The sequence below is a fragment of the Petaurus breviceps genome, unplaced genomic scaffold (assembly GCF_028583685.1).
Source record: "Petaurus breviceps papuanus isolate PSGF00001 unplaced genomic scaffold, PetGlider_PUasm1.0 181, whole genome shotgun sequence".
Lineage (NCBI taxonomy): Eukaryota > Metazoa > Chordata > Mammalia > Diprotodontia > Petauridae > Petaurus > Petaurus breviceps.
Genome location: NW_027185784.1, coordinates 22,409,850 through 22,435,583, shown reverse-complemented (window position 1 = coordinate 22,435,583; position 25,734 = coordinate 22,409,850). Strand labels below are relative to the sequence as shown.

At 34.9% G+C, this 25,734-nt stretch overlaps 2 protein-coding genes across 7 annotated transcripts in view; one reads left to right on the top strand and one right to left on the bottom strand.

The window, feature by feature from the left end:
• Positions 1–2,052, top strand: part of SVOPL (SVOP like) — a 71,460-nt gene extending 69,408 nt beyond the window's left edge. Inside the window, exon 15 of the mRNA XM_069087313.1 lies at positions 1,818–2,052. Within this exon, the coding sequence (XP_068943414.1) occupies positions 1,818–1,829 (12 nt within the window). The 3' untranslated portion in view covers positions 1,830–2,052. The remainder of the gene's footprint in view (positions 1–1,817) is intronic.
• Positions 2,053–3,901: 1,849 nt separating this feature from the next.
• Positions 3,902–25,734, bottom strand: part of TRIM24 (tripartite motif containing 24) — a 151,443-nt gene continuing 129,610 nt past the window's right edge. For 5 of the 6 annotated variants that reach the window (XM_069087308.1, XM_069087309.1, XM_069087310.1 and 2 more), the window contains 9 exons: positions 22,754–22,933; positions 20,565–20,700; positions 18,517–18,589; positions 16,697–16,865; positions 15,992–16,317; positions 13,679–13,811; positions 10,861–10,935; positions 9,054–9,203; positions 3,902–8,081 (listed from right to left, as the gene is read on the bottom strand). In XM_069087308.1, the coding sequence (XP_068943409.1) occupies positions 7,872–8,081; positions 9,054–9,203; positions 10,861–10,935; positions 13,679–13,811; positions 15,992–16,317; positions 16,697–16,865; positions 18,517–18,589; positions 20,565–20,700; positions 22,754–22,933 (1,452 nt within the window). In that variant the 3' untranslated portion in view covers positions 3,902–7,871. The remainder of the gene's footprint in view (positions 8,082–9,053; positions 9,204–10,860; positions 10,936–13,678; positions 13,812–15,991; positions 16,318–16,696; positions 16,866–18,516; positions 18,590–20,564; positions 20,701–22,753; positions 22,934–25,734) is intronic. The other variant, XR_011168182.1, reaches the window with a different exon arrangement.

The following is a 25,734-nucleotide window of genomic DNA, read 5'->3' as shown; positions in this document are numbered from 1 at the left end:
AAATTTAAGAGGCAAAATCTTGAAGCTGTTCCTGGAAAACCAAGCAAATAGCCTCCTTTAGAGGCTGAGATCCAATAGATGCACATCGTTTTGGGCTGATAGTTCACTAAATAACACCCAAACTCACTCAATAGTTTTTAACTGTCCAAAACGGAAGAACGAAACAGGTAAAGAAGGGCTTGTTATTGAAATTATCCTACACACAAGGAGTTAAGTCTTTAACCCAGTATGTGACAAAAAGTAGTTACTTTACAAAAGCTTTGCTGATTGTAAGCTAGACAACTTATCCAACCATCGATATGAATCTTGGACATTGCAGATGCATGATTTGAAAGCAGGAATGAATAAGAAGAAATTGACTGAATGGTCTTTTGAAAACTACAAAGGTCTCTCAATGACCTGAAGCTTCCTCTTGAAATAGCAAAGGCTCATTTTCCCAATATCAATAGTCTTCTAGTGATGATTTATGGCTGTGAATAATGGAATTTTATAGTCTCTGAAGTATTAAAGCTGAGTATAACCCAAAGGGAAATAGAGAACCACAAGGTGGGCACGAACAGTCTGGAAAATATTACAAACAGAATTATGCAGGAACAGTATAAATTATGTCAACCATGAAATGATAAAGAGACAGGTCAATTATATAGCAGAGTTAACCAGTAGATAGTCATCTTTCTCCCTGGAGACCTCAGCAAGGGTTGCTAACCATATTGGGTGGATGCTCTAAATTAAATTTGTGTGAGGACATGAACAACACCTGCACAGCCAAGATGATGGCTCATAATCTGAATCCCTGGAGGGAATAATCATATGAAATAACCCACAAGAATAGTGGAACTTCCAGAATAGGAATGGTAATTGTCTTGCCTAACCTGGCCCTGGTAAGAGTACCATCTGTAGCATTGTGTTCACTTTTGGGTGCTATAAGGGCATTTGGAAAAAAATAGAATACTTTTAAAAGGCAATCAGATGAAAAATCTTGAGATCACACCATGTAAGATTTGGTTGAAGCACCCGTGAATGTTTAGCCTGCTTATTTAAGGTCCATTTCTACCTGAATACTCTGGGAATTCTCCACAGAGGCACTGTACTTCCTTGGAAAGTAGAGCAACATTACTTTAAGATAGGATAATCCATTCCTTTAAATCATAGGTTCCCAAAATTCCTTGGGGGGAGGGGTGCTGGAACAGTCTGGGGATGGGGGTGTGTGTCTGTGTATGTATAGAGTTTGAAATGATGCAAACTGGGGGAAAAAAAAAGATGAAGGGTTAAAAAAGGAGATGGGGGAGCAGGGAGCTAAGCAAATTTTTTTTTTAAAGGGGGTGGTAGGCCAAAGAAGTTTGGAAAACTCTGCAAGTTTAAACTAAGGAATGCCCCCCCCCCCCCCAGCTGCACCAGCAGCAAATACTACAAGAGCACTTGCACCATTTCAATATATCTTAATTTGTCATTGATTTTGTGAAGAGTATGAGTGCAGAATTACCATATGGACTCACACCTTTTTGATCACTTCAAAGAGATTAAAATGGGGATTCTTTTCCGTCTATCTAGGAATTAGGTTGAATTTAAAGTTGTTCCTAGAAAACAATCAAAAAGCTCAAGTCAGGGTTTGTTCATCTTGCATTAGTATAAGCACTAACCTTAGGGTCACAATGTATGCTCTGACTAGTAATGCAGACCTTAATCTTAAATAAATTTAGAAAAGAACATACCAGGATGGTGGTAGATTAAGTTAATGCCCAATGTTTGGCATCATTAGCAGAGCAAAAAGTGATCATTGTCATATTCTGATTTATTCAATTTATCTTTTTTTACAGCAAACAAAATGAAGACATGCAAACGACAGCCAAATGGAGAAGTATATTTTATTTTTCACAAACATGTTTTCTTGAGGTAGCTTTATTTTACCCTCTCCCTACTCCTACAATTTACCTTAGATTTTCTGTATAATAATATGTCACTAAGGAACAATTTTTTTTTTTTAACGGATCTGAGAAGTAACTTGCCTTACTGGCACTTTTGATCCCAAGATTCAATAAATACCTGTTGTAATGTGCAGTCTCTTCTTATCCCAGCAGGTATCAAAACCTTCACAAAAGCTTCAGCGATCTTTCTCTACCTCTTCGGACTTCTTTATAACAGTGCCATTCAATGCCTTACACACGTGAGGTGCCCAGCAAATGCATAAGTGAATCTTAGGAAAAAAGGACTTCAGGTTGCACTTCATGCCTGGGAAAGGTTGTATATATAGGTATTTTTGAGAGCAGTCTTGACCCTGAAATAAGTCATTTAGCCCCTCTGACCTTATTTTCTCATCTCACAGATTGGGGATTTGGAATAAACGACCTAAAAGGTCACCCTCACGCTGAACATCACTAAAATATACACAAGGATTTGGGACTTATATCATGACTTGAAAGTCTGGATTTCTTCTGATGTCTGCTAACTTTGCCCAAATTACTAGAAAAACCACTGGGGTATGATACTATCATCAATTAGAAACTAAATGTTAGTGGGAGAAAGCATTAGCTCTGGAGGCAGAGGAAGTGCGTAAAATCTTAGCTCTGTCACTTAATTCTGAAACTCTCTAGGACTTACTCTCAATCTATAAAATGAAGATGTTAGAAGGTTAAGTGCATTGCAACTCTAAATATCTGGTCTGATTACCTAAAATCATTTCTTTAAATTGAGTTTCCAGTTTATTAGTCATTATTGATTATAAGTGAGAAAAGCAGTACACTGATAAAGACAATGGATTTTGAAAACCAGGGGCCTGAGTTTTACCTGAATCTTGGATGAAGGAATGTAGGTCCTAAATTTTCTGATCTTCAGGTTTCAAATCCATAATATCTGCAATGTCTACTTTATAGGGCTATGAATGCTCATATGAAATAATGAATTTAGAATTATGGACACACTAAAATGTTTCATAAATGTATGATATTATTAACTAGTAAATGAAATATAATTTTCCTTGATCCAGAAGTAGGGCATTAAAAACATATTTCTAAAATGTTAAGATTGGTCTGAAGATTTCTAGAAATGAAGAGCAAAAATTTCTGCTTAACAATGAGTCTACAGCCTCTGGATGAAATGCCAAATATACTGTGACTAAAAATGACATAAAATACTTTAAAATTGTTTTCATTTCAAAATGAAAGATTTTAAACAGGTAGCTTCTCAACGTATAACTTCTTAGTACCTTTGTTCCCAAGTCTTGTTTTTCTTTAATAACTTCAGAAGTAGAAATGAATGCTCCAAATATACATGAACCAATTTGAAAGGATACTTAGTTAAAATGTAAATATACTGATAAAATTCAACATAAACATCTTGCTCTATTTGAACTTTGTAAGAATTTTCATTAGCTGCTGCTCAATGCATTAGCAATCCTAGACTTAAGATTATTCAGAGAATGAGGTTTTGATGTGTTCTCAAAAGTAGTAGTCTAATGGAGATAGAGAAGGTGAAGAAGTAAAGCAGGCAAACTGTTATCTAGAAACTGTTGGTACATAATGATTAGGGTGCCTAATCTTTTAAAAATGTAAAATTCACAAAACCTAAATAATGTAAAAGAAATCTAAACAAAGGTTCAAAAGATGTTTTAGGTAATTCAGTGGCATTTATACCTCAGAAGGTATTAAAAAGATTAAAACTTTTGGGTCATCTGGTATATGGCTGCTAAACCTTGATTAAGGCTTTGTACATATTTATTTAGTAATGTGGTCTTAGACATTTGAACTGAAAATGTGCTTAGTATTTTAAATCCTCATAATTAATCAAATTCCTATCATTTATATATGTAAAGACAGGAGGAATCTCTCAAAATGCCATGTTGAACTAATTTTGCACTAAGTATATTTTAAAGTTCTTTTGAGCTGAAATATTCACATTATGAACATTCATTCAAGTTTGTTTTATTAAAATCAAAGCACCACAGTCTGCCAAAAACAAAACATTCCATACATAACAGTAACAAGGACTACTGTATCAGATGTCCTTCACAATAAAGTAAGTGATTCCTCCATGAAGAAAGAAATCTGTAATCTGATTGGCTAGCATTATTACTCAGGAACAAGATCCACCAGTATGTGAATTATGGTCCATTAATTTCACACCCAGTGTTACAAAGATGAAAACTAGGTGCAATCAGTTTGTAAAAAGACATTAAATATAAATTTACACAATGCTATAAAATGTTTAAAAAATATTTACATGGTTATTTTAAAGGGGTTTAATTTTTAAGGAGGAATTGGGCAGTTGAATTCATGGTGATGCTTGTAATTCAAACAGCCAATCAGATCACTATTTCTCTCATTTATAATGAATGCAGGACACATACAAAAAAAATGAATAAACCTTCAATTTCAACCTATAAACCTTTTGAGATCACATGCAGCGACTTATTTTTCTGAATTCATAATATTAATTTGTGGACTAGGCCCTAGAAAAAGGAAGACCCTTCCCCTACTTCCCCGTCCCACTAGGTTTATCATGGGATTTTTGACTTGAAAGTTCAAGCTGTCTGATAAAATATCACTTTGAAATTCATCAGAGTAACTATTACCCACCCTTTTGACTGTGGGGACAACCTCATACTCTGTTTCGAAAGTATTCATAGGTTACACTATTTCTGTTCTGTTGTACAACCACCACCCAGTCTTTTAGGTTAGAAGAGGGTACCATTAATAGAGCAAGGGGAGAAGACTATTAGGTTTGTTTCTTGGCATTTATTTAAGTGCTATAAACTCGCAACCCTTGCTCCCTTCAGAAATGATCTAAAGGATGGCCTAATTCCAAATTAATAAACAAAAGGAAATAAATAGAATGCCATTTAAATTTTAAGGACTATTTCATTACCAAATACCAATGTGAAGTAGTTTAAATTCAGTAATATAAGTTACTATAAAGTTCTGCTGCATTAAGAAAATTCTAAAAAGAAATAGCTTGTGAATACTAGGCCAAGTGGTCTTATCATTAAGTCACTGCTTCTATACCTGGCTAACCCTGCTACAAAGTTGTACATCGCTTGGGGTCCATAATATTGTTCAAGAGGTTGGGCCAGTCTATTTTTTACTGTCTTCCAGAACTATGATACTAGGGCTAAAGTAGAATAGTTTATAAATAGGGCTACTGTAGTTCTGAGATTTGTATCTCTGACTCCTGCAACCAAATCCCAAGGGAAACCCTTTATCGGTTTCCAAGACAGAAGTAGAAGCTGGAGTTCACAAGTTTAGGTCAGGGAAGCCTGAGTCACAATGAACACTTTTTCCAGCCCTTTCTTCATCCTAGAGATGTGGCAAGACTAGAGTCTTCCTAATGTTCTCTGCCAGAAGGGTACAGGAACGTTATGACTAGGATACAGCCAGGCACCAGGGGGACTTGTTAATAAGGTAGCAGGCAATACGAGGTAATTGAAGGACTGTATCACTATGACTTTGTAACCTGAGTCCCAAGCACATAGTAGCAGGAGCTTATATGCTTAATTGAAATTAAGATATATAGGGCATTCAGAAATGCTACAAAAAATTGCAGAGATGATCTCACACAATGTAATACTGAAACAATCAAAAGTTCCAGGTGGCCTTATAAGAGATACACTCAGAGGCAGTGTGGTATAGTAGAAATACTGGATCAGAAGATCCAGATTTAAGTTGTAGTTCAGACACTTACTAGCCATGTAACCTTGGACAAATTAACCTCTTTCAGCTTCATCATTTGTAAAATTGGAGTAATAACACTTAAAGACTACCTACTCTTGTGAGGAAAGCACTTTATCCATAGGAACATGAGCTTTCTCTCTCTCTCTCTCAAATGCTTAAATATAGCAGAGGTAAAGCAGGTAACCTGACGGTTTGCACTGAAAAACAAAAAAATAAAATGGTATGGCACTGAATACCACAGTAAGAGGTATGTATGTACACACTTGAAGGAATTCTGGCTCAGTTTTATTTGGAAAATTACATTCTCCCCCTGCTCAAGCTTCATGTCCCTTTGGCTGCCCTCTTTACAACAGTCAAGCTATGTTGCTCTATTCCAACCCAAGGGATGAGTAGGGAAGGTCTATGGGGTACGAAATTGTGACAAGAATAGTAGCCCAACAGACAAAACACTTATGAACAGCTCAAGAGCTTTTGTGCTAATAATGCCATTGCATACCTAGACTGAGACTGCTGAAAAATGTCAACTATAAATGATAGCTTTTCTCAATTTCTCCACAATTATACTCAAAACCATAATAGACACGTCATAATAGTTATTACTTAAGTCTACGATCCAGGTTTAAGACCTCTAGAAGATCCTACATAAATTGACACGGAAAGCAGTATTAATATTTTAGGAGCAAGAACTATCTCTGTACAGGAAATGGGAATGAACCTATTGCTTATGGTTAATTTACTCTGTGTGTCACCCTCAGCCTCATCTTAAGACCCAATGAATTAGCTTTGCAATATCATCAAATGGCAATGTTTTTGAAGTGCCCTGGCCAGGTTTTTATCCTTGAAAGGTGGCATAAGCTATAAGAATTCTAACTTCAGCTGTGGTGTTTTATTACCACCTTAACAAAAGAAAATTTCACTAAAGTTCTGTCAGTGTAAAACAAACATTTCATCAAATATATTAGAAAATTAAAGCTAGGCTATTTTATTCCTTCTTCCCTAATCTACATTTTTTCCCTTTAATCATTTACCCAAGCCTTGAAAACAATGAACAAAAAGGAGTAAAGTCTAAGCAGATTTAAGCCTGGCCCAATATGAAATCAGGAGAGAACTTTTTTTTCAGGTCTAATGGGAAGGGAAATCTAATCAAAGTTCAACCATAAAGAAGTGTTTAAGATGACATTATTAATGAGATCTGACACTATTAAAACCAAGGCAGGGAACGCTCCAGAGAACATCTAACAAAAATTCCACTAAAAGACTTTACTCCAAAACACAGTTTCATCCTAAACAACACGAGACAATAAAGATCACAGAAACTACTTATTCTTTTTAAAGTTCATTAATGCCCAAAAGTGTATGGTGAAGAAACTTCACATCACATACAGCACAAATGGCTGTATTTCAAAAAATTCAATCAAAAGCCATGTGGTAATTAATGAATGAGGGCTTTTATCAAGAATAAAAAACAAGTCACATCTGCACTTACTTGGTTAGAGGCAGTAACAGAGAAGACATTAGTTCCAGAAATTAATGGCTAGTAGCCTAAACACACCTGATACATAAAAACATCTTCACAGACAAGCCAAAAAATAAATCCAAGCATTTGTTTTCCTGATTTTTCTTTAATACACTCTCCATGTTACATGACAGACCATCAGTTACTTCCTTAGTGGCATCTACCTACACTTCAATCGCACCAATCAGTATCCTAGGACATTTAATATCATATTCGTGGCATACTGTTAAGTACAGCAGAATAAACTTATAATGGCCAGCCACGTGCCTTTGGTAAGAATAATGGGTAGTGGTATCACATTTTCTGAAAATGGATTAATTCACACGTTGAAACCACATTTAAGTTTTCAACTTTAAGTCTAAATAAAGCCTTTCTCCTTTCTTTAAAATACAGTCATGCAGCTATCTTTTCAGATACTGTTTTATGATTTCAGAGAAAGAGAAAGGTCTATCTCAATCTTTACTGATGCTTTTTTTTCCTTTTCCTTAATGGGAGTGGGTGAAGAGGGAAAGAGGAAGAGGAGGAGGGGGGCGGGGAGAGAGAAATGGGATATTAAGGAAATCAACAGCTATTAAACATCCACAAACCTAAAAGTCAGAGTGGTCATGGACTTTCCTTGCAATTATGTTAATCACTAATAAAAAGGTTTTAAAAAAAAGTTCAGTTCAGACCAGTCCTTGCTTCTGTGCCACTTATTTAAACAGCTGGCGGTCATCAATGCTTTTGAGACGCTTTTTCCGTGGTTGTACAAAATCATCATCTGAATCATCACTAAATATGGTATCCTCTGTTTCATTCTTGAATTCCTGCTTTGGAAACTTTTTCTCTGGATAAAGGCTTTTCAGAAGGTCTTCAAAATAGCTTTCAAGTTTTATACCAGCACTTGCTACTTCAGAATCAGGCTATTGGAGGAAATGAAAAATGTCATCAAAATCGATATAAAGCAAAACACAAATCTGTTATAACCTCATCCCTTTTCTCTATGTGAAAGTTTGATCAGACCTTAGTGACTATGCATATGAATGATGTATGTATGAAACAATAAGGAATATTTTTCTGATCACTCTACATCAAGACAAAGCAGTTGGGATAGGGAGAAAAAGTCCACAAAAGGATATTTAAAACTACGTTCCTCAAAGTGCTTAAAAAAAAGCTCAAAGGACTATAACAGGTGTAAATTTTAAAAAACAAACACTCCCTCCCCCCCCACATTATTAAAGGTTTACCATGTGCAAGGCACAGTGTAAGACTCTGTTATAACTGTCAAAGGGATGGATGGATTCCATGAGAATTCATAAAGTATCTATTAGGGGACTCTTTAATCTGTAACTAGGGGGAAATGTGGTTGAAGTCTATATGACTGAAAAAATACATAGTTCAAGTGAACATGAAGAGAAATGATCTCCAATAACAAAACTAGAAAGCATCCCTTGAAGTGAAGTGGGTAGTTTCAAACATAAACAACATTTATACTCTTGAGAGGGCAGCAAATATATGCAAATAATCTCCAACAAAAGATGATAAAAAGCTTGAAAATATGCAAAAATTTAAGAAAAGTCTACCTAATTATAGATAAACCCAACCAAAAGATAAGCTGTTCTTCAAACAACTTTGACTTCTCAACCTCTCAATCAAAAATATTATTGATATTCTGTGGCATTACAATCAAAGAAAATTTTAGGATGTTACTTTAAAAATAACTATTTAGGTTTTATGTGATGACAAAATTATTTTCCAAATGCATAAGCCTCTTTCTCAACGTAGTAGGAAACTCGCCTTCAAACCTACTCCTGCAGATTCATAGGAAAATGATTACATAGTCTTTTTTGAATTAAAAATATCTCTAAAATAGCAATGTTATTTCCTTTCCTCACCTCATTGAATTCTGCACAATTTTCAAAAATCAGTCGGAAATCAGCCACAAAATCTTCAGGCTTTGTATACACTGGGGAATCCACTTGGAGTTTCTTCTTGATGGTAGACAAGTCCATAGGATTTTTAATTATTTTGTAATAATCAGGCACCTTTGAAAATAAATCAGGTATTATTACTCCTTGGTATGCTTTGTCTCAAGAGAGATTATGTGACTGTCAAGTTCTGGAGTTAAGATGAAATACTTCTGGATGCTATTAGTCAACCATTCTATATAGCTTTTGTTAAAGTAGTGATTTATAAATAGCATATATAATCAACAGAAATTAAGTACAAATACTGGAAGAATTTTAGAATAATTTATAGCAGGTCTCAGATTCACTGATTAGAAAGTTAAGATGGAAGAAGAGCAAAATCCCAGCAAAATAAAGTAGAGAAGTTTGTGTTGGTATGTCAAAAACCTCCACTACCCCTTTTCTCCTTTGGTACCCTTGTTATCCAGCTATTCTTTAGTAGCTAACACAACTATTAGCATATATGAGTTTGGCGATGAGTTACAATCTCCCACTATAAATGGTATTGACATTTGAAGCCTTAGGACAAATGAGCAAATTAACGAATTTTATCAAGGTTTAATCTGAGGGGGCAAAGAGATCTTCCAACTCCATGAAATGACTTAAGGAGGGATACCTAAAATGTAAACCCATAAAGGAAACTTCACTAAACTGTATAATTTGGGACAAAAATTTAAGTTTTTTTCTACCATATTAAAGACACCTTGAGTTTGTGTTATGTCTACCGGGCAACACATTAGATAATACAATCGTTGATTTAGAATTTGTAGACTTCAGAAATCAAATAAGCTTAGTGCTTGCATTATACAGATGAGGTAACTGAGGACTGGAGTAGTTAGTGAAATAATTTGCTGAAAATTATACAGGTGACAAAGCTGGGATTTGAATGCAGGTCCCCTAACTTGAAAATCACAGCATTCTCTCTATTGTACTTAGGGTAAATCTGGTTTCTATTTTTGTAGACTACTGCTAGATCACAATTACTATAAATATTTGAACTTTTTAAAGGGTAGCATTTATTCAAATTTGCACTGCTCAAAGTTATAATTATGTAAAATATGGTAACTGTCCCAGCCCACTGGAAATATGCAGTGTGAGTTCACATAATATGGCCATTTCAGGGGATAATTTTCCAGAACAAAGCATACTATATGATACCAAAGGTATTTGACTCATGGGCAGTAAAACTAGATTAAAAGGTAATTAGAAAAATATTGAACAAAACCGGAAAACTAAAAATCATCATTATCTATGTTGTATTGTGTTTTTAAGTCAATTTATGCCCACAGGAGTCCCTTTCATTTTGAATTTGACACCAGCATTATAAATTTATGCTGCTCCTAATAAGAGACTATATATTTTAACAACCTGTTTCTTACTTGGAACACAAACAACTACAACAAAAAAGTTCCCTAAACCTCCTGAAAGAGCAATTGTAAATTTGCTATAAATTGTTACAGAAAGTGAAGGTAAATTGAAGAGGTAAGAATTCAGGTTCATTTAGAAAAAGCGTGGCCAACAATACAGAAACTTTAAGTTAGCTTATGAAGTTCTTTAGACTGAAAATATTAAATGAGTAATGAGTCAAACTTAAGCTTCATAGGTTTTGTGTGCAAATAAATTTTTAAAAATCTGGAAAACAGTATACTAGCCAAAAGAAACCCCTCTCCCAATTTTTAATGGAAAAATCACATTTCTTTTTATTATAAGAACTAAATATGACATAACTACTTACTGTAGAAGGAACTGGATCTTGAAAAGCCAAGCTCATTTCATGGCAGTAAAGGAACAAAAGTAGTCGTTCACACTTCTGAACAAAAAATGAAAGCACAATAAAACAGGGCTTCACAAACGCAAATGAATATTTAACAATCAATGAGCATTATTGATAAACACATGCTGAGCGTCTGTGCCAAGTGCTGGGGATAAAAAGGAAAGCAAGGAAAAGCATCCGAGCAAGGCGCTAACAGCGTAACCAGAGACAACGCGATGACATTATGAGCAAACAAGGTGCATGCAGGGGGACAACGCGGAGGTAATCAGCACAGGAAGGGACCACGATGGGCAAAGATTTTTTGTGGTCATAAGAGAGTAATGACAAGTACTGGGTAAGCCACGGACTTCAATTACACTGGAGGAACTGTTTGGTATGTTATGACCAGCTCTAATAAGTGGAAAAGTTCCTGCTACGGATCACAAAACTGCAATGTTATCATACAGTGGTGATTGAACAAAACACAACAGAAACTCTGATCATCTGCTAGAGGCACATAAAGATCAGCTGAACATATTTGCCTGCTTTGCAGGTAATTACATTTTCCAGAATGTAAAGCTAAATATAGATCAATGGAACTGGTATTTAAACATGATTCTGACCAATTAAGAAAGAAATGATAGATACTTTCTAATTGAAATAGGTAGAGAACTCTAGGTATAATTTGACACACCTTTTGGATTTTAGAAGAGCAAATGTCAGAGTGTTTAGATAGAATAAGTATGATTTATAGAAGGATCTGAGTTTCTCAGGAACAAAATTCTGGTAACACAGTAGCAAATGATTCCAATGGGAAAAGGAAAGTATGTCTAAGGAGATCAATATAGCTACAATAACAAACTTGAGACTGGAAAAAATAAGTCGTGGAATTAGAGCTAATAACAAAGGTGGGGAAAGAGTGGTAAGGTCCTCTTGGAATAATAGTGTCAGGAAGGCTACAGTCCAGGATGACCTGAAAGTTATTAAATGAAATATAACAGAGATACTTTGTACTTCTTTGATTTTTAAAAAATGGCGAAAAATTGTCTCAGAAGCAAGTATGTGGGGAAAAAAAAGCTGCTTGAGTGTGTGTGTAAGAGAGGTGGTTTAATAATGTTCCATAACCTTAATATAAAGGTGATGCAGTATTCAAGAAAGCTAATGCATTCTTAGAATACATTAACAGAAGTCATATGTACATAATACTGAAAAAGATGTTTCTCTCCTACTCTAGCCTAATTAGAAGTAGTCTAGAGTATGATGCTTAATTCTGAGAGCTACATTTTAGAAAGGATATTGAAAAAATGGTAATATAACCAGGATTTGGTGAGGGTTGTTCAAATAATATTGAATAAAGGAACTAGAAGTGGTTTTTTTCGGTTGTTGTAGTTGCTGGAAAAGATTTAGGAAAGATGAGTATTAACATTATTCAATCATTTTCCTTGGCTCCAGAGAACAGAAGGTTGAATGGATGACAGTTAAGAAAAGACAGGTTAGGGTTCAACATTTATTTATTTATTTGTTTGTTTTTTTTGGAGGAGAGAAGGCAGGGCAATTGGGGTTAAGTGACTTGCCCAAGGTCACAGAGCTAATAAGCGTTAAGTGTCTGAGGTAGAATTTGAACTCAGGCCCTCCTGACTCCAGGGCAAGTGCTCTATTCACCGTGCCACCTAGCCGCCCTGTGAAGGTATAATGCCTTTTAGCCAACAGTGCTACTAAACAAACAAACAAACAAACAGAATGGGTTGGAGACAACATGGAAGCAATCTATTACTAGGGATCTTGAAGCACACTGAAAGTCTATTTGTCAGGGATATTTTAGATGAAAATCTTGGAGGAAAGTTATGTCCCTCTAATGTCACTTCTGACTGTAATTCTATGTTTCTACACCGGGGACTAGAGAACAAGGAAGAACACATTTTTCTGTTTCACATATGAAGAAATAATGTTGATGAATTCAGAAAACTGAATTATGATGAAAGAAATATTATTGAAAGTTACATGATTTTAAAAACTTGCAGGACTCCTAATTATTGTTTTCTGGCAATATATTTGAACTTGGTAAGAGATGTGAAATCTGGAAAAGGCCAAGGGATAACTAAATCACCCACAACAAAAGAAATTAAATAATAATTACCATAGGCTTTTAGGACCAGATTGTGTCAAACTTATCTATGACAGACAAGAAAAGGGTCATGGCTGCATAATAGGTACTTCAAGACCAAAATCTTTTCTTGATTATTGAATGAGAGGCTGCAACTTGCAGTATTAACTGACTCAGCATCCTTATCTTTCTGGAGTGTTTCTGGCCCATGTGCACCAACCTTCCCACATTTGCTTCTCACATACCCTTTACTCCTAATATGCTAGTATAATATAGGGGGATATTCTCCTACAAGGAAAAAAATTTCAAAGGTTCATAACCTTTATAACTAAAAGGGACCTTAGAGGCCATGGATATTGATAATAGTATATAATTTATCACTATTATTGTTATATTAATTATAAATTTATTTCTTCAAATTAATGAATTAAATTACACCAATTAATTTTTAGAAAACCTTCAAAAGACGGTTAAAGTAAATTTTTACTATAGAATCCTAAGTGGTATTCTTGTTGGGAAGCATCTCCAATTTTAATTATAAAAAGAAACACATTACAAAAAAGGATTTTAATTTAGAAGGAGAAAAAAAATCACTTTACAGCTGACTTTCAGAAAACATTTCTTCACTAATGTGAGACAAGCCTTCATTGAAAGGTACATTCTAAGGCTGGCCAATCACATTGAATTTAAGCTTACCCTTTGATCTATTGGTGTTAATCCCATATGTCCTTCAGATTTTCGTTTTTCTGAGTTGTAATTGGGATCATCACAATCATATTCAACTTCTGGTTTGGATAAATCTCGACAAAAGGTACAAATCCACTCTCCACTAGAATAAAAAGAAAAATGACAGTTCTTGAGTTTTTAATAAAATGCTTGAATTTTTGGAATTATATTTGTGCCAGTATATAATTTTGAGAAATATTTCTCTCCCTCTTTATAAGAAAGATTTAGAAGAAAATTAATTTACTAGGAGTCTAAGTTCCTCTTTTCCCTCAATCCAGGTATAGAGTAGATTTATATTAAACATTTGTTCATGAAATGTCTATTGTGTATTTCACTATAGGACAGTACTGGAAGAAATGATCATAGCCCTCTCTGGGCTTCAAAATCTAGCTGAGATGATAATAATCACATGATACTTTTCCTGACTCTTCCCCCAGCAACTTATATAAATATCATCTTCTCTAATAGAACAGAACCTCCTCAAAAGCAGGAACTCTTTTACATTTATCTTTGTGTACTGCAGTACCTGAATCATAGCGGGCCCAAAGTAAATATTTGTTGATTAACTGACAAGTATTTTAGGAGAAATGCAAAGATTTACAGACTAACTAGATATAGGAAATGAAGTTAGACTAGTTAATTTTTAAGGCACCTTCCATTTATCCACTATCCACCTATCCACTATCAAAGATGCTTTTATTTTTTTCCATAAAAGACAGGACTTACAGAATGGCTTATTTTTTTTATAGTGAATTTTCTATTTATTCAGCAACAAACTAAAGTAAAACATCACAGAAACCAAAGTACAACATTCACAACGATATAACATAACTACTTATTATTAAAGTGACCACATTACAGAATGGCTTATTAACGAAGACAGGAAAGTAAGAAGGGGGAGGTGGATAAGTCATACTTTATCTAAAACAACTTCTTTAAGGACAATTATTCTGTTGGAATCTAGAAATAAGCTTAACAATATAACTGATGCTACAGAACAAGTGCAGTTCATTTAAGTGCATAAAAAGGAAAAAAATGACTGAACTTTAGGTTGCAGGATCAGATTAAAAAATGAAGGGGAAATATAATTATTTCAATCAGTTCAGTCTCTTCATTTATGAGGTGGAAACAGTAACAGGAAAATGCAGAGGCGTGGAACAATTTAGGAAAGCAAAAGTTTCTCCCTCAAAGGAGGTGGTGATATGGCACAGATCAATGTCAAAGAAAATGGATAAAAAGCTCTTGGAGGTCCATGAAGACATTGAAAAGCACATTATCTGTAAAATATGAGGGTTAAGGAAGGAAGATGAAATGAAGGAGAAGAATCTTGCATGTTGCCTCTAAGTCCATAGTTTTAATTGAAAGCCAAAGTGACTCAAGTTCAAAAGACCCAAAACTAAGGTATGGAATTAGATTCATAAATGTCCTTTGAAATCAATTTTTTAGAAGACACAAATAAGAGTTTTCAAACGTGATAGATCAGAAAACACTTTCTTACATTCACTGAAGTTAAAAAAAAAATAGATCTGTAAGAAGATAAATATTATCGTTTTTCCATTTTGTAAACAATCTTTAGCTTTCAGAAAGACTTTCATAAAGTTTAACTTATTACAAAGTTCAATAATTAAGAGTTCTATCCGTATCATAATTTGAATCCATAAGAATGGAAATATTCAGTTAAAATAAAACATTTTTAAAAGAGAAAATTAAGAACACACAGGTACATACAAGGATCATATCTAGTGGAAGAGTAAAATGTTTGATGAGAACACAAAACTGCCTTATTTCGGGGTTGGCTAGGTGGCACAGTGAATAGAGTGCCGGCCCTGGAGTCAGGAGGACCTGAGTTCAAGTCTGGCCTCCAACACTTCACAGACACACAGACACAGACACAGACACAGACACAGACACACACACACACACTCTAGCCGTGTGAACTTTGGCAAGTACCCCAAATGCCTCCCAAAAAGCCAAAAAAGAAAAAAAAAGCCTTATTTAAATTTCATACCACACTCAGCTAACATAGTACTATAAATAATATTCATTGAATGAGTTACTTGAGGTAAAAATTAAAGAGTAAATACAAAATTATGAAGGCAGATGCCCTTTTGACCTTACTTTATAGAATCCAAGTGATCTACCAAATTAGCTGCCACACTACTGCCAAGTGTTTAAACAAAGGTGTTCCCAACACTCAATTTCTGTGGCACATACAGAGTTATTAAGTAGCCAATTATTTTGGCATCATAGACAGTAATAATGAGATACGGAGACACAACTTACCTTGGGAAATTCATCAATGTAGGCACATGACAAGTAAGATGGAACACTTTTGGGCATTTCTCACAGCAGAGGAGCTCCCCTCCATTCTGACACACTGCACACCAATCTTCATTGGGGTCATCTTCTTTCCTACTTTCTCCACCATGAAGGGGTGACTTCTGTGAGGCACCTCCCCATCCAGACTTTCCATTTGAAGGACTTGCATGAAGTCCTGGTCTATCCCCTGTGCTATCAGGGGCATCTGTTCTTAAAACAGTTTCCTCAGATGTGGTGTTATGGTTACTGTCCAAGAGCAGTGAGGTAAGTATGCTTCTTGGAAAATTGGTCTGCATAGGACAAAAAAGAAAAAAAAGTTTGAAAAGGACTATTTTTACCCCCCCCCCCCCATTACTGTTACCCTGGCTTGACTCACTTTTCTCCCTTACCTCAAAAGAACATGAGAATCGATTATTATGTACACTAGGCATTCTGAATAAACATGTTTCAAATAATAAAGTTGCAATAAAGTTGGTAAAATTATATATCGAAATGCATTACAAGGTATTCATGATACTTATTGATGTTGTTACAACAATATTTTTTAAAAGTCACTGTTTTTCCAACGGTAGTGGTAGATTTCCTTGATTAATTATTAACATTTTGCCTAATGGCTATAAAAATCACACCCTTCAAACTAAGAACAGTCTCTATTACTTATATGATTACATTTTGAGATCTAGGTTCTTCATCTGTTTCTTGCTTTACAACAACAATAGGAAAATCGTAATTCTCATGGGGGCCACTATTTTCCTGCTTGATTCTTATTGGTTCCAACATAACCACTGGAACTTTGTGTGTTGAATCAGCTCCTGTTGGTTTGCTGGAAGAGCCAGAGCTATAAAAAAGAAAAGGAAGAGAGAAATAAAGTCTATATGCTGTAAAGTTATTGGCAACATTACAAGTAGGATATCTTTAGTATGGGACAATATAGAGTGATGTCCTAGACTTATCATTGCTACTGATTACCCAGTAACAGAAACCAAGTTGTTCTAATAGTGATGTATTATTAGCAAGACAGGTGATGTCTAGAATAACTTTTATCATTTATTTATTTTGCTATTTTGGAGGGCAATTGGGGTTCAGTAACTTGCCCAAGGTCACATGGCTAGTGTGCCAAGTGTCTGCGGCCAGATTTGTACTCAGGTCCTCCTGACTCCAGGGCCGGTGCTCTACTCACTGGGCCACCTAGTCATCCCAACTGTGTTCATTTTTTTTTTGGGAGGGCAACTGGAGTTAGGTGACTTGCCCAAGGTCACATGGATAGTTTTTGTGTTAAGTGTCTGAGGCCGCATTTGAACTCAAGGCCTCCTGACTCCAGGGCCAGTGCTCTATTCATTGCACCACCTAGCCACCCCCTGTTTTCACTTTTAATAGAAAAATGTCAAGGCAGAAAGACAACTACATCCACATTTTATAGTGAGGATATTTTGGAAGATGATAACAAACAGAAACTTTGCCCATTTTCAATTTTGGCCTTGGGTAGTAACTCATGAATTTTGTATTTAGTGTGTCCTTTTCCTAGGATCCTATTTAGTAGCTTAGCTTCATGATAGGTTAAGTGGGTTTTTGAAGGGTAGCCTAGAAATCTAACTATCATTTTATAGCGTGTGATCAATGGGATAAAAATGTGTTTTAAATTCTAAACAATCAATGTAGGAGTGAATTTTGGAAACAAAACCTATGTTTTTGCTTGACCTAGTAGGTTGCTTCTATAAAATATCCTATGGCCTTCCTTAAAAAGCAATCAAACCAAAACAAAAACAGAACCCCCCCCCCCCCGCCAAAAAACTGGCCAAGATTAAACACCAACTTATCATCATTATAATAAGAAATTTTAAAACTTAATATTAAATACAAAAGTCAGTAAAGTCTTGCTAAAATGTACTGCGCTATTCATTTTAACTTTTTGTGGACAGGGATAGATGACAACTCTGCCTGCTTTCTGATCTAAAAATTCTCTTATAGTAAAATTATTAGGATGAAAGGAGATTGATAATAGGTGTTTTTCCTACTGCAAGTTGAGGGAATATGCATGTGCTTCTGAGCTGTGAAGAGCAGAAATTCTATTTGGTGAGGACAGAAAAGGAACTATTAGGTTGGGGTGTACAGGACCCACAGGATACATTAAATGTGGAAAGGTTCTTCTCTCCTTTTGAGCAGTATTTATTAAGACTATAGTAGACAGGTACTGGACATTTATCCATCCAGCTTCTCCATCCGCCCCCCCCCCCCCATTGTTTTTGGTCATCACAAAAGTTCTAGTCACTAATTTACTGCCTATACTATTTCAAAATGAAAATGCTACCTTTCCTTCCATTATATTTACATTACTCTTAATTTCCACATGCTATTTCATTGCAAATGCTATCTTATTTTTATTAGATAATTTGAAATAAATGAAACAAAATATTTGCAAAATAAAGGAACTGGCAAAATGAATCTTGTTACAAGATGTTTATCTTTATGTACTAAAATAGTCAGCTTACCTTCCTCTGCTTCCAACACTGGAGGCACTAGGTGAGCGGATTGGTGGATGTACACTAGTCATAGTTACAGGTCCTGAAAAAAACAAAGATTATTTGTATACTTAAGATAAAAAAAAACATGTGTAAATAAAAGACTCTAAAGTATCATCTGTGTACTAAGGAGTAGCATCTAAGAAAAATGTAAAATTAATACCAACCTATATTCAACAGCAGCAAGAAAAAATACAAGACAGGGTATAACCAAGTACTAAATTGTGTGATACAGAGAAATACTATAGTTATTAAAGAATAGAAGGGGACTTAAAATATACATAGGATGCAAAAGGATGGAAAGCAAGAGGGAATCACAGTAGCAGGAACAAGCATAAGCAAAGAAGAATGAGCATATGATTAAGAGAACAACCAAACTAAAAAAGCATATTCTGAATATACTCTAGATTGCTGGCCTAAGTCCTTAGGTTTGATGAGGAAGGAGAAAGAAAACTACTACAGATTCTAGAGCAGGAAAAAAACAATGAAAAACTATTTAATGAAAAATATTTTTATAGTGCTGTGTCAGGGAGGCTGCTTTAGCATAGAGCCAGAACTAGAATGATGGGTGTCACTGGAATCAGGAAGGAAATAAGAGAATTTGATGAATATGATTAAAAATGGAAGGAAAGCTATGCATCCTCACATTATGACTTAAAAACATCATTCTAATGAATATACACATATAGAGGTATGGAGTCTAAATTATTTAAAAAAAAAAAAGTTTCCCAAAACTATGCCCAAAGGGATACAAAACTGTGCATAGTCTTTGATCCAGCAATACCAAAAGAGACCATAAAAATGGGAAAAGGACCCATATGTATAAGAATATTTATAGCAGCTCTTTTTGCAGCACAGTATTGGAAATTGAAGGGATGCCCATCAACTGGACAATGGCTGAATAAGCTGTGGTATACAACTGTAATGGAATACTATCATTCTATAAGAAATGATGAACAGGCAGATTCAGAAAAACCAGTAAAGACTTATAAGAACTGATGCTGAGTGGAGTGGGCAGAACCAGGATAACACTGTACACAGTAACAACAACACTGAGTGATGACCGAACTTGTTAGACTTGGCACTTCTCGGCAATGCAACGATCCTAGACAATTCCAAAAGACTCATGATGAAAAATGCAATTCAAATACAGGTATAGAGCTATGGAGTCTAAGTGCAGATTGAAGTACACTATTTTATTTTTCCATTTGTTTTTTCTTTCTCATGGTTTTCCCCTTTTGTTCAAATTCTTCTTTCACAACCTGACAAACAAGTAACTATGTTTAATGTGACTGTACATGCATAACCTGTATCAGAATGCATGCTTTCCTGGGAAGGAGAGGAGGGTAGGGAGGGGGGAATAAAACTCTTCCTACGACTTTATTTCAATATAACATTTGCTTTTCATAGAGTGCTTAGGACAAAAACAAAAAAATCTTGTTCTCTGGTTAAAGTAGGAGATGGGTACATAGAATTTCACTAATAAATATAGTTGAAAACAAGTAATTCATTAAAGCATGATTTTTCAATAGACGTAGAGCCAGTAAAATTATTGAGATTCTATGACTAGAAATACATGAATATAAGGCAATCACTTAACTTTCACTCTGTCTATGAAAGAATATGCTCACAGTACAAAGGACAAGAAAGTAATATAGGCCTATAGTGTAAACTTAAGGAATAGCAAGAATAATGTTGCCAATCAAAAAGCATTACTAAAACACTCATAGGCAGGGATGCAGGGTAGTGAGGAGTGAGGCTTTAACCATAGTGGATTCAAAATAAGGATAAAATAATTATAATGACAAAATAAAGCATTTTAACCTTGTAAAATCAAACATATCAATATTGAGCAATAAGAAGCTGAACTTTGTTGCCCAGCTTATGTAGTTTTATTCCTGATTTCTCATAGCCCAGTAAGTGGCATCAGTGAGGCCCCCTGAAAATGGAATAAAGGATAACCTCTATTTACAAGCAGGATTAAAAGCTATATACACAAACCAAAACAAGTACTATACCTGGGAGGCCTGGAGATGGCACAGAGGAATTTGGTGATTGGACTGTTCGGTTTGAAGGAGGTCTTGGTTGGTTGTGCTCTATATTAGCATCTTTCCTCACAAGATTATCCAGCACGATAGTACTCGAACAGTCAATCTTTCAACACAGACAAAAAAAGAACAGATTTATTTAAGGAATTCTGCGTTTCCAAATTAGGAACCACTTTAAACTCACCCAAGATGTGTACATGCCTACATCAACCCTATATATAAAATCAAGTAAGCAAAATGCGCTATCCTGTGGAAGTTCTGGCATTACATTATTTCCATAAGAAGTGAAAGATGTAATTCACCTCAAAATAGTCTGCCTTGAATACAGCTAAACACTGTGTAAAAACATAGATACATATACATAAGTTTGTGTATATGCATGTATGTATGTATGTATATTTTCAGAAGAGGTATGGTATATTAAATTATTTTTGTCAGTTCTAGTACCTAAGATTAAAATAATACCCATTTAAAAAACCCTATTCTGACCATTTTGGTTGCTCCTTCACTATTAACTCTTTTACTTATTCCTCTATGAAACAAAAACAAAATACTTCTCAAAACCAAAAATATTCCTTTGGAGGGTTCTGACTCACTAGGAAATACTTTAAATATCTTGATTTCAGCATGGATTTGCCCACCACCTACAGATATGACCACATTTTCTACATGTTAGCATACGCTAATCTAGAGTTGCTGTGACTAAAAATGAAGGGGCGGCCAGGTAGCACAGCGAGTAACAGCACCGGCCCCACAGTCGGGATGACCTGGGATCAAATCCAGGCTCAGATACTTACCACCACACCCAGAAATAACTGGCCTTGTAACCTTGAGCAAGTTACTTAACCTCCATTGCTTTAAAAAAAAAAAAGTAATTCCACCAAAACTGAACTACATATGGCCTTTTCTAAGCTTGGTCACATCAGTCCTTCCTTGGACAAAGGATAGTCTATAATCTGTCACTGAAAAAGTATCTTAAAAGCTTCTAGTTTAGGAATAAGTGCTAGAGCTTTCAGCATTATTGGAAATATCCTGAAGGTCAGGTCCACTTTAAGAAGAAGCACTGGTAGAACAGTCTCCTACTCAATATATTTACTGTGGACAGGAATCAGTGGCACCAGATGTAGCAAATTCATAAGTGTAAGAGTCATAAAATACCAACTTGAGTTTAATTATGCTTAGAGATAAAGCTATCCTTCAGATTCTTGCTTTAATACAAGAAAACAATACAAGAAACAACATTTTTAACAAACATCTTTAATAGAAGAAACATTTGTTACTTGACTGCTAGATAATCAGTAATTATTGGTTCTATGAAGACTAGAAGTTGAAGGTCAGATAACTTTCCTGAAAAAGTATCTTAATTAAATTTCTTCATTCTATAATGAACATTTCTCTTAAGAAAGTCACAAAGAAATAATGAAAATGCCTAATATTTGATATATCACATCCTGTGTGATCCTCATTCTTGTCTAAACTACCTTTGTTGAATGAAGGAAGTGGTTAAAAAAAAAACAAATCAACCCCTTATTATGGCCTAGGACTGTAAAAGGAGCAATGGAGTCTGTCCTGAGTATGCCAGGGGAATAGCAATGACCAATTAAACATCCATAATAACACCATCTATGTGGCTGAATAAATATGAGCAGCTTGTGATTGATACAGACTCTTTGGGACAGGGTCACTCTGTGGAGCTGAAACTTTTTAACTCTGCAAGAAGGAAAGGAAAAATTCTGCTTCCATCTTTGTTTATGAAAGACATATTCCTGACAACTTAAGGAGAGTCAAACACATGAGCTAATGGATATGGGAGTGAATAATGAACATTAATAGAATGCTTTTAAGATTTATGACTCTAGAAAGTTTAAATGTTTTAGCCTCATCACAAAAGAAAGTCTTTTTTTTTTCCGGAGTAGCATTAGTAAATTCAAAAGAAAGAAAAATTACTGTTTTTTGAAACTAATATATTTCCAGAATAAAAAAGAATTCAAAGATATAAATTGTCTTTATGTTTCTAATGCTTTTAACTATACTTTTTATGTATTAAAAAAAAAAACCACAACCAACTATCACAGGGATAAAACAACTATTTCATTGTCCTGAACATGTATTTAACATCAAAATTTGAGTCAGTAACTGAAGTATTTTGTTATACTTACATCGGGAAGAGAAGGAAGATTATAGGAACTGCCGACTGGAGAACTCAGATCAATCATAGGCGGTCCAAAAGACTTGGCATCGTATCCAGCTGCACTAGTAATGGTAGGACTAGAAGGAGTAGATGTAGTACTGCTGGCAGTTGAAGGAACAGCTGATGCTGGGCCACTGCTAATCTGCCACTGGCAGGGAAGAAGGGAAAGAAGAAACAATCTGCCATCATTACACTATGAAGTGATTCCTTCATATTTTGGCTTGCAAAATTAACTACAAAACTATATTATCTTGACATTTTATACTTTAGTAAAAATTGGAAACTAAAGAACAGAATTGGGAGATAATGTGAAATAATACAGAACTTCATGGGGAAATTAAAAGAAATGGAAAACAATCTCCTTGAAGTTAGTAGGAAAGAAATATAAAGGGAACATATTCCAACATACTATAACATAATTAAGGTACCATCCAATATAGAGTAATATAACAACATAACAAGTTGTATGTACAAAAACTGATGAGTAGAGGAATAAGGCTACATATATATATATATATATATAAATATAAATAATATTAAAAGCAGTAGGGAAAGGAAATAGTTCAGGGAAAGTCCAAAACACGGGGAAACAATTATGCCTATCTTCTTATATCTTACCTAAATCTCTCTCAACTTCCCTAGTAGATGCTCAGCTTATAGCTTTGCTTCATGATGCCCACCTCCACATTAGGACATTAAAAGGCTTTTGATGCTGGTTCTATCTCAAAGACTTAGTATACACACTTATCTTACCTTATTTCTCTCTTTGTGAACGGCCTCTCTTTATCACTAACCTGATACAAAGGTCCCAACAGTCTAGAAAACTTGGGAAGACATGTAAACTACTCCTATTTTTTTAAAAGTAATTTTTATGTATTTATTTTGTTTTTATATGACCTACATTCCCCAATGAATCTCCTCCCCTACCTCTGCCTCCCAGGGAGTAATCTGTTAAAACAAAGAATATAAAAAAAGAAAAAACAAACAGGTCAGCAAAAATAATCAATATACTGAAAAAGTCTGCTATTTATATGTAAGATTTCCTTCCCCAAACTATCAGAGTAAGGCACATTGTGGGTTCTGTCTCTTCTTTGGGGTCAAGTTTGATCATTATAATTTCACAGCATTCAGTTTGTAATATTTTGCTGTGGATATTTCTATTTACCTTGGAAAAACCATTGTGTATGTACATTCTGTAATAGCATATATTATTTTGCTGGTTTTGCTTACTGGACTTTACATTGGTGAATAATTCTTCCCATATCTCTATTTAGCATATTCATTATTTCTTGCAACACACTAATATCCCATCACATTTATGTACCATAATTTGCATAGGCATTCTTCAATGAATAAGCATCTACTTCCACTGTCCCAATCTACTACTAAAAAAATTGCTATTCTAAATATTTTGGTGTATATAAGGCCTTTCTTGTTGCTAACCTCCTTGGGCACATGCCCAATACCTGTAATGAGTTTATATATATCTATATACATCAAACATAAGACCTGGGGTTCCTGATCTAATACTACCACTTACCAGCTTTGTGACCTTGGATATGCCAACAAAAGACTAAATTTCCTTATCTAAGGAATATGAGTAACAATTCTTCTGGATCTATGACACACACATGAAATAATATATCTATCTTTTTAAACTCCTATACAGTAAATAAAACAATATAATTAAAAATTAAGGGAAAAAATTTCATCTTCAGCATAATAGGGCTGTTGTGCTAAGAGAATACCTATAATATAGGCTATAAACACCTAGCTGCATAAATGAAATGATGATTTGTAAACACTTGGTATTTATTTCCCAGATCAACATCCACAGGAAATGATTGTATAAAAATTGTAATGTAATAACAAATGTAATATAATAATATATCTCTGAAGTAGTTGTGAAAACACCTCCAACTACAGACTCAAACTCACTAAGTTATTATTCCATTTACTGGCTTTGCTATTTATTTTTCCCTGGCAACACACAGTTCTTCCCTATGTTACAAAAGAAGCTGCCTAGAGTATGGTGCAAAATACTGCAAAAACCACACATAGTGAGAGTTAACAGCTGAGAGAGAAGGGAAAAAATAAAAGAATTGACAATTAGGAAAGGCAAAAGCCTGGGACTATTCAGGATGATAGGATTTAAAAGTGGAAGAAGACCTTAAAGTAAACAACTACAGATACCATATTCAAGTATAGTAATTACTATTCAAAATTATGATTCATCAATAAAAACTTATGTGTGGGGAGCCAAGGAAGCCTGATTCAGGACTCGGATAAAAATCTCACTATGTACTCACTCTATAGAAGGCCCTTCACCATGTGGCTTTGTTAAGCTTGCCCCTTGGATTTTTATATGGGTTACACTTAAAAGGATGTTGTTTGAGTTCTGAGACCAATAGGCTCTGCCCCAAGACTTGAGTTGTTCAAAACTAAAATATTTGAATTCTTAGGTGGTTAGTTCCTATGCAGATGTGCTTGATGATGAGGTTTTGGCTTCAGCCTTGGCCTTGAAGCCAGATCTGGAGAGCATCCTTTGTAATGTGACTGCATATGAAAGAAGTTAACTGACTCTTCCTAAGACTTTCTGGCACCCAGAGAACAATAGCCTTACTGCCATGCTACTTCCAGCATATGACAGACTAAGACAATGGTAAGAATACTTGAGTCTTTTTTGTCTCATTGCTCTATAAAAAGTTTATCCTAAGAATCAATAACTGGAGTTCATGGTTTTTTGAACCACCCACATGGTCTGATTATTTCCTATTCATGTCTCCAACCATGCTTATTGCTGGACACTAAGCCGCGCACGGCAACTATGTTATGTTCACTATAGCATTTATAAGTCATAAGTGCGCAATAATTTTTCCCCCCTAAATGGAGGTGAAATCACATGTAAGAAATATTCAATTGTTCAGATGAACCTGATGCTGTTAGGTA